Source organism: Otolemur garnettii, unplaced genomic scaffold, assembly GCF_000181295.1.
Source record: "Otolemur garnettii isolate 467f Iridium unplaced genomic scaffold, OtoGar3 scaffold00018, whole genome shotgun sequence".
Classification (NCBI taxonomy): domain Eukaryota; kingdom Metazoa; phylum Chordata; class Mammalia; order Primates; family Galagidae; genus Otolemur; species Otolemur garnettii.
Genome location: NW_003852413.1, coordinates 21,861,182 through 21,870,938, shown reverse-complemented (window position 1 = coordinate 21,870,938; position 9,757 = coordinate 21,861,182). Strand labels below are relative to the sequence as shown.

The 9,757-nt window shown below is 43.2% G+C and overlaps 1 protein-coding gene across 5 annotated transcripts in view; it reads right to left on the bottom strand.

The window, feature by feature from the left end:
• Positions 1-9,757, bottom strand: part of STAT3 (signal transducer and activator of transcription 3) — a 65,524-nt gene that overhangs the window by 21,581 nt on the left and 34,186 nt on the right. For 4 of the 5 annotated variants that reach the window (XM_023511114.1, XM_023511117.1, XM_023511116.1 and 1 more), the window contains exons 2-8: positions 7,467-7,617; positions 6,422-6,566; positions 5,706-5,804; positions 2,219-2,314; positions 1,984-2,065; positions 1,699-1,793; positions 1,377-1,528 (exon numbers count right to left, since the gene is read on the bottom strand). In XM_023511114.1, the coding sequence (XP_023366882.1) occupies positions 1,377-1,528; positions 1,699-1,793; positions 1,984-2,065; positions 2,219-2,314; positions 5,706-5,804; positions 6,422-6,566; positions 7,467-7,594 (797 nt within the window). In that variant the 5' untranslated portion in view covers positions 7,595-7,617. The remainder of the gene's footprint in view (positions 1-1,376; positions 1,529-1,698; positions 1,794-1,983; positions 2,066-2,218; positions 2,315-5,705; positions 5,805-6,421; positions 6,567-7,466; positions 7,618-9,757) is intronic. The other variant, XM_023511115.1, reaches the window with a different exon arrangement.

The following is a 9,757-nucleotide window of genomic DNA, read 5'->3' as shown; positions in this document are numbered from 1 at the left end:
AGGGAGAGGAGGACAGTTGTAGGAATTTCTGAGGTCCCAGACTTCCCTCTGGCACTTCTAGCCTCCCATTCCCAGCACTTAAGCTTCTTGGTTTCCTGATCAGGAAGCACTTAAAACTCCCTTCAGTAAATTAACACTTGCCTGAACACACAGGCATTCTTATGTATATCCAAGTTTCTAGTTTCATGCTCCATGTATCTGGGTCCCCCCCTTATGTCAAGTTTCTCCTAACTTTTTAAGCTGGTGTAACATGCTCACTATAAGGCCTTGCACATGAAGGGTGCGCAATAAGGATTTGCTGGATAGGCCGGGTGCAGTGGCTCATGCCTCTGATCTTAGCCCTTTGAGAGGCTGAGGTGGGAGGATCATTTCAGGCAAGTTCAGGACCAACCTGGGCAATATAGTGAGACCTCATCTCTAAAAAAAGGAAAAATTTAAAAAATTAGCCAAGCATGGTAACATGTACTGGTTATCCTAGCTAACTGGGAGGCTGAGGCAGGAGGATTCCTTGAGCCTAGAAGTTTGAGGTTGTAGCAGGCTACAATGATGTTACTGCACTCTATCATGGGCAACAAAACACAACCTGCCTCAATCGGGTGGTGCCTATGGTTCAGTGAGTAGGGCGCCGGTGCCATATACTGAGGGTGGCGGGTTCAAACCTGGCCCCGGCTGAACTGCAACAAAAAAATAGCTGGGGGTTCTGGTGGGCACTTGTAGTCCCAGCTACTCAGGAGGCTGGAGGCAAGAGAATCGCCTAAGTCCAGGAGTTGGAGGTTGCTGTGAGCAGTGTGACGCCACAGCACTCAACTGAGGGCGATAAAGTGACTGTCTCTACAAAAAAAAAAAAACCTGCCTTAAAAAAAAATTTTTTTTTTCTTGCTGAATGAAAATTTAAAAAGAGTATATAAAGAGCATACATACCACAAATGTAAGTAAACTTATAGATTTCTATCTTTATACTTATATAATGACAGATGTTGAGTGATAGGTCACCAAAATTTTAATTACTGGTACCTCTGATAATTAGATTTTAAAAAATCCTTCTTTATTGATTTTTTATACTTGAACCTTTTTTCCTTATAAAGTTGTTTTTGATTACCAAATTACTTAAAATTAAAAATTTAGTCCATGTGCTAAATACAGTTCAACTAAAAGCCTTAACTCATTATGTAAAGCATATTTAGGATATAGGAATATCCATACATTTCTGTAAAAATAAATTTGTTCAAACAAATTAAAAACTTTAACTCTTGGACTAAATTTGGATATGTAAGAGTCCCCACCTAGAAATATAGCACTAACTCTAGGGGCCTCTAGTTATGATCGTAATTCAACAGAGCTTTCTAGAAGGAAGAAAAAAGTCTCTCCTCCTTTACCAGTTTTCTAGACGATCTAGACAGATGTTGGGAGGGCCTCCGATGCAAGCAATCTGCTGCCGCCTCTTCCAGTCAGCCAGCTCTTCGTCCGTGAGGGTTTTCTGCACATATTCCATTGCTGACAAAAGCCCCGCCAACTCACTCACAATGCTCTGGTTGGAAACCAAAACAAAATCAGAAAACATTTTCTCAGATCATCTCTAACCACATTCTTTAGTCAATTCCAGAGAAGGAACTTCCTAGAAACCAATTTCTGCCACGAGATGCTGAAATCCTGCAAGTAAGGAAGACAGAGGGGGGTGGGGTGAGCGATGGTCCTTACTCTCCGCATCTGGTCCAACGCGGTAAGCATCTGTTCCAGCTGTTGCATCTTCTGCCTGGTCACAGACTGGTTGTTTCCATTCAGATCCTGCATGTCTGAGGAGGAAGAAGAAACTCCTTGACCCGAGGGAATACTCCTATTCTTAATAATAAGGCTCCTTTAGGCACCAGTAACTCCCTTGCACCCTCCTACCACCATAAAGGCTAAACACGTAAGAAGTCCTCAAACTCATTAACACAAACTCACTTTCTATAGGAGATTCTAACGTCTCTAATATTCACTTGCCTCCTTGACTCTTGAGGGTTTTATAGTTGAAATCAAAGTCATCCTGGAGATTCTCTACTACTTTCATTTTCTGTTCTAGATCCTGTTTAAAACAAACAAAAGCAGAAGTCAAAAAAGATTTCCTTGGGAAGAGGGAAAAGAAAGTTTCTGAGAGTTAAAATAAAGCCAAGATCTCAAAAAAGGAACCACATGCAATGTCCCCAACAAAAGGCTCTTTGCCCAGGACTTGCTTTACCTGCACTCTCTTCCGGACATCCTGGAGGTGCTGCTCCAGCATCTGCTGCTTCTCTGTCACCACTGCAGCTGTGGGGTGGTTGGCCTGGCCCCCTTGCTGCCAAAAAAGGAGTCAACACACATGTAAACACATGAAATATGGGGAGAAAAATACCACTGTCCAGTCTCCATCGCACCCTACCTACCCATCCTGTTTGACTTGAAAGGCTACAGCCACCGTGGGAGGAAGGAAAACAGGCAGTGGTGCTATGGCCCCAGGGAGGCCCTCAGTTTCACCTGTGTCACAGGCTTGTTTCCCACAGTTCATCTGTAAACCCATTCTGTGTACCACACTAGGAAACCACATGTTATACTAAGACATGATCCCTGCCTTCAAAAAGTTCAGAGACTGGGCTCATGATTATAAGCCTAGTACTTTGTGAGGCCAAAGTGGGAGGATGGCTTGAGGCCAGGAGTTAGAGACCAGCCTGGAAAACACAGTGAGACTCTGTCTCTACCAAAACAAAACAAAAATAGCCAGGTGTTACGACATAGGCCGACAGACCCAGCTATTCAGGAGACTGAGGTGGGAGGATCGCTTGATCCTCCAGAAGTTCCAGGTTACAGTGAGCTACGATCACATCACTATCCTCCAGCCTGGGTAATAGAATGAGACTCTGTCTCAAAGGAAAAAAAGAAAGAATTAAAAAAAATAATAAGAATTTTGCCCCAAGGATAAAATTTCATATCAAAAGATACTGAATACGGTATCTTGAGGGAGAAGGAGAGGGTGGTAACTTTGAAAAAGTGAAATAGTGCATGGATTTTAAAAATAACACCCTCTGGCCTGTAGCACAGTAGTTACAGTGCTAGTCACATAGACCGAAGTTGGTGGGTTGAACCCAGCCTGGGCCAGCTAAAACAACAATGACAACTGCAACAAAAAATAGCCAGGCATTGTGGCAGGCACCTGTAGTCCCAGCACTTGGGAGGCTGAGGTAAGAGAATCACTTAAGCCCAAGAGTTTGAAGTTGCTGTGAGCTGTGATGCCAAGGCACTCTACCGAAGGCTACATAATGGGACTTTGTCTCAAATAATAATAATAATAATAAAATATAATACACTCTGCCTATGAAAAGTAATGAGACATCTTTTGACACCAAAGATCATACAAAAGCTACAGTGGTAAAGACAATATGGTTGTGGCTCTCAGTTCTGCTCCACTGTGGCAATCAATGGAGCAGAACTGAGAGTCAGGGAAAGACATTATCCACCCGGTTTTCGTAGCTAGAAATCCTCAGGTCTCCGACTTCTTCCTTGCTTTCCCACTGAGTCACCACTCCTCCTGGCTCTGTATTCTCAAATCTATCTCCCCTACCAGTGGCTCGAGTTCAGGCCCCAACTGTTGATTCCTTTCCTCTAATCTCTCACTTCTGATCTGTTCTCTACACTGCTATAGACATCTCCAGCATAGAGCTGAACATGCCATTTTTAGAGGGAACCACTCTCTCTCTCTTTCCCACTGTCCCTAACCAAGCCCACAGAATATAAACTTCTTACAAGTTCCAGGAAGGCAACTCCTACCCCTACATAATCTCCCCATAGTGGGAGTGACCCATCTGAGAGGGGAGATGGAAAGACAGAGGCTGTGCACATACAGATCTCCAGAGAGCCCAACACTTAAGCTGGCATCTCCCTCCTCTCACTCTCGCCTTCCTGAGGCACATCTGAGGCAGGAGCAAGAGCCTGTTTCTAGAAGCAGTTGTAGAGGCCTGTCCCTCTGCATTTGAGGGGTTTTAGTCTATAATTGCTAAAGCTCCAAATGGAGTCTGGGGAGGTGCTGCTGTGCAGACTCAATTTCACCACTCCAAGATCTAACTCAGGGGACAGGCGCTGGAAAGCCCCTACAGTTACCTGCTCAAGCCATGCTTTCCAGTCTAGTCTTACCAACAATACAGTTCATGTTTTGATCTATATTCCACTACCATGTCTATTTCTCAATTGGTACTGTACTTAAAAGAGTGAAACAGAAGTGATTAATTATCACCCACAGAAACCCACCTCTAATACCTTTGTAAAATCTTTATTGGCTCCCACTGCTTCCAAGTATAAACAGCCCAGCCCCACAAAGACATTTCACAACCTCATAACAACTTAATCTTTCCCTCCCTGAGCCTCAGTCACCCTGAACTACCCTCTCTTCCCCCCACACAGCCTGTTTCCAATGTTACCTCTCCACATGCTGTCTGCGCACCCTGGCACACACGACTGCCCAAGCATACCCGAACTTGCTCACCTTCAAATTCAGTTCAAATCTTTGCTTTTCTGTGAAATCTTATTCAACTTCCTTAGACAATATGACACACATCCTCCTCTGTGTTTTCTCACTTTGAATGTTTGTGTACTTATAATCCCAATTAGCCTGACAGCCCCCAGGTAGCAGGGATTACATCCTTTCTTCTTTCTAGTTCCTAGTACTTTTACTCATACCAGACACTTAAGAACATGACAAGGCCAGGCACAGCGGCTCATCCTTGTAATCCCAGTACTTTGGGAGGCTGAGGTGGGAGGGTCACTTGAGGCCAGGAGTTTGAGACCAGCCTGAGAAAAACAGTGAGACCCTGTCTCTACAAAAAATTAAAAAATCAGCCAAGTATGGTGGTGTAAAGTGATAGTATCAGCAATTCAGGAGGCTGAGGCAAGAGCATCACTTGAGCCTGGGAGTTTGAGGTTGCAGTGAGCTATAAAGTGAGCTGCTGTACCTCAGCCTGGGCAACAGAATGAGACCCTTTCTCCAAAAAAAGAAAAGTATTTATAATGTTTTTTTTTTTTTTTTGGAGACAGAGCCTCAAGCTGTCCCCCTGGGTAGCGTGCTGTGGCATTACAGCTCACAGCAACCTCCAACTCCTGGGCTCAAGCGAGTCTCCTGCCTCTGCCTCCCAAGTAGCTGGGACCACAGGCGCCCGCCACAACGCCCGGCTATTTTTTGGTTGCAGCCGTCATTGTTGTTTGGCGGGTCCGGGCTGGGGATTCGAACCCGCCACCTTAGGTGTACGTGGCTGGCGCCTTAGCCGGTTGAGCTATAGGCGCCGAGCCTATAATGTTAAACCATCCTTGCATTCCTAGAATATTAACCACAAGAATGCAAACATTCTAACCACTTTCTTTACTTATACTATGTTTGCAGATTTTAATATAAGGATTACATCAGCCTTACAAAATAAGCTAGAAACATCTCTTGTTTTTCTATACTGTGGAAGAGTTTGAACAATATCATAACCACCTGTAACTTTCATGTTTGTTGGAACCAAAGTTTTAAACCATTGGGCTTATTGGCTTTTTTGGGTGGGATAGGAGGTATAAATTATTAAGTCTTTTTCAATGTATTTTTATGACTACTGACCTATTTTCTCCTTCTCTTTAAAGTATATTTCTATTTCATTGCATTATGAAGTTGTTTGGTTTTCCATTTCTCCCAGCACGGTGCTTTGTTCCTTTTCAGGTCTCACCTGGGCTGCAGTGGCTGCAGTCTGGAGGAGGCGGTTCTCTTCCCACAGGCACCGGGCCACGATGCGGGCAATCTCCATTGGCTTCTCAAGATACCTGCTCTGTAAGTAGGAAAGAAAGAGGGTGAAAATCAGCAGCAGATTAGGAAGATGTGAATAGAATTTTGCTAACGTAAAACTAATTTCCTGGTCAACTGAGGAAAGCATGACATTTATTATTACATGAAACAGAACAAAGGCCTTGAAGCCTAAGTGCAATCAGTGGAGGATGGAGGATAAAGGGGAGAGAAAAAGAAAGGTGATGAGTTAAGATGAGCTATACTACTGGGAGAGAAGGCACATCAGTCTTAGTTTTTGGACTGTGAATTACCCTCAGCTTACAGAAAGGTACCTGATTTAGTCAAGGAGTATTCCATTAAGGCCAGTGGGAATCATCTTGTTTGAGGGGACCAGTTACTATTATGTTATTAACATGCTAACATAGTAAGATAAATCGACATAACAATCACCATGACGTCTACTGTGACAAGAGAAGTGAATCTCAGGTTATGGTGTTCCAGGGTAAGTTTATAGAAATTTGAGAAAGGGCTAATTACTTCTTTGAAAATACAAGATAGGTTCTGATTACTTAGCAAATAGAGAAAAGAAATGTTCCCAGGGAAAAAAGCTATCACCCTACTTTGTAGGCCCAGTTTCTCCTACTGAGCTTCTTATCACACCTGAAGGAATTGCTTGATTCTTCGCAGATTGTGCTGATAGAGAACATTCGACTCTTGCAGGAACCGGCTATACTGCTGGTCAATCTCACCCAATAGATTATGAAACACCAAAGTGGCATGTGATTCCTTGCTGGCGGCATATGCCCTAAGAAAAAGAATAACAATAAAGAATGATTCTGTCACCTATACACACACACACACACAACACAACACACTGTTGAGAGAAAAAAAGAAGACAAATCTGATCATCATTTTAGAGTCTCTTGTTCAGCACCAATAAATGTCATCAATTTGATAATTGTTAACAATTATTCCAAATATGATCAGCCACTTTCATTGTCTATATTTATAAAATATTTGAGCAAGATAGACAGATAATGCTGTTTTGCTTTAAATTCTCAGTCACCTCTCAGTAACTGGTCAGATCATTAGCATAAATAAACAATCCCAAGCTGCCATGGGCTATCTCCAGCATCTCTAAATCACCTTTGTGGCCCTTCACCAAATCAGTGTATGTACACTAGAAAAATTAGGTCCTAATAACATTGCTCTGAATTAAACCACAATTAGTAGGTGAATCTGAATACATTAATGTGAAGGAAATAGTTGCTAGACTGTGAGATTATCTCCTCCATGAATGAAGTCTATTTCCCTCATCATGAGTATAGACCCAAACTTCTACCTAACTGAATTCTCACTCATATGAAAACTATTTCTATACCTCCAGGGTATCAGAATACACAGAGGACCTCCTCAAGTAAATGAGGAGACTCAAATCAACCTTCAGAACATCTACCACCAACCAGGCTGTTTCAATGTGCCAAAAGACAGTTGCCCACATGTCCTTCTAAGACAGAAAATGCTTTACCAGACTAAAGGAGCTTCTCTTTATCTCCTTGTCACTTTTTTCCTGTCACCTGCACCCGTGAGTTTTTCAATGAAAGAGTTAGCAAAGTGTGAAGTTAGGACAGATCTCTTGACTCAAACCAAAAACAGATGCTGGGATTTGGCACACAATTTGGGGAATTTCCCAAGAAGGACTTACCAGTCTTGACTCTCAATCCAAGGGGCCAGAAACTGCCGTAGCTCCATGGGAAAGCTGTCACTGTACAGCTGATGAAGCTGCTCCAGGTACCGTGTGTCCAGCTGCTGTAGCTGATTCCACTGGGCCATCCTGCTGGAATCAAGGGTCCCAACTGTAAACCAAAGTGTTCATATGGTCACCACATGCCCCAGTAGGAGTAGACAAACTAGAAATACCCCATCTACCCAACACAGCTGTCAGGTCTGTAGGGATAAAGATGCTCTGGGAAGGATGCCTACATGTTTCTCCCAGTTTAGGACATGACATACATATTCACCATCTCTACCTCTGGAAGGAACATCACTATTTATTTTAAACTGAGATGACAAGTAAGTATGATACCAATTTCTAGAATCTATGATCTATCAGAGATACGGAAAGTTCAAAAATTAACTTCCAGATTTCTGTATTTCCTCATCTATAAAATATAGATCCTAATTCCCATCCTTCAGGGCTACTGAGATAATATTCCTAAAGCACTCAGCTCAAGCTAGGAATGGTGGCTAATGCCTGTCATCCCAGCTACTTGGGAGGCTGAAGTAGTGGATAGCTTGAGCTCAGAAGTTCAAGAGCAGCTCGAGCAAGAGCCAGACTCCATCTCTAAAAATAGCTGGGCAATGTGGCGGCCATCTATAGTCCCAGCTACTCAGGAAGCTGAGGCCAGAGGATTGCTTGAGCCCAGGAGTTGGAGTTTGCTGTGAGCTATGGATACCACAGCACTCTACCTAGGGTGACAAAGTAAGACTCTGTCTCCAAAAAAAAGGTATGCATACATATAAAAAAGAATTTCTAAATATAACTATGAGCAAGAACTAAAGATTGAGTAATATATGTACAGACCAAGATATATTAAGATAGTTCTGGCTCAGCATCTGTGGCTCAAGTGGCTAAGGTGCCAGCCACATACACCTAAGGTGGCGGGTTCGAATGCAGCCCAGGCCCACCAAACAACGATGGCTGCAACCAAAAAATAGCTGAGTGTTGTGGCGGGTGCCTGTGGTCCCAGCTAGTTGGGAGGCTGAGGCAGGAGACTCTCTTGAGCCCAGGAGTTGGAGGTTGCTGTGAGCTGTAATGTCACAGCACTCTACCCAGCCGGACAGCTTGAGGCTCTGTCTTCAAAAAAAAAAAAAAATAAGACAGTTCTCTGGGACAGTGAGAACATTTAATGAAAGACTTGAATACACATAAACACGCTCAACTAGAGTTCTTGATTTATTTCTCAGAGAAGGTATGAAGAAGTGCCTAATCACGCATCAATGCTTTCATAAAAATGAGTGAGCCAACTGGTGACAAAAACCACAGGTCTTCTGTCCTCAAAGCAGCAACAACGATGGCTGATCAGTGGTTCAGGATCAGGTTTTCTGGCAATTCTTCCTCCCTCTTTGGAAAGAACAGACACAGAATGATCCCCTTGCTACTGTGAAGATGGCATCAGTTGGTCAAGGTCTTAAGCGCATGTTGAGGAAAGCATGGGCAGTATCTCTCAGCAGTCCTTGCATTGACCAAATAACAATCCATAGCATCAGTGTCCAGTAGAAATAGATTACAAGCCACATAGCCTATTTTATTTTATTTCTTTGAGACAATCTTCCTACGTTACCCTCAGTAGAGTGCCGTGGCGTCACAGTTCACAGCAACCTCAAACTCCTGGGCTTAAGCAATTCTCTTGCCTCAGCCTCCCAAGTAGCTGGGACCAGAGGCGCCCATCCCAATGCCCAGCTATTTTTTGGTTGTAGTTGTCATTGTTGTTTGGCAGGCCCAGGCTGGGTTCGAACCCGCGAGCTCCAGTGTATGTGGCTGGCGCCCTAGCCACTGAGCTATAGGTACCGAGCCCACATATCCAATTTTAAATCTTCTACTAGCCATATTTGTAAAAAGTAAAAAGGGGCAAAATTAATTTAACCCAATATATCCAAAATGTTATCAATTCAACACGTAATCATACAAAAATTAGTAATGAGATACTTTCCACTCTTTTTTTGTACTAAGTTTTCTAAATCCTGTGGGTATTTCATACTTACAGCACAGATCTAACATGTTTTTCCCTCTCCCCAAATACCAAGGACTTAAATTCCACTGCTGAAAAGGCTCAATAAAGCAAAAATATGAAATGTTAGAATGGCACTCCTGCTTCACAGTCCAATACGGTAGTCACTAGCCAGACATGGCTCCTGAGAACTCAAAGTATGGCTGCTTTAAACAGAGATATGCTGGCTCGGTGCCTATAGCTCAACCGGCTAAGGCGCCAGCCA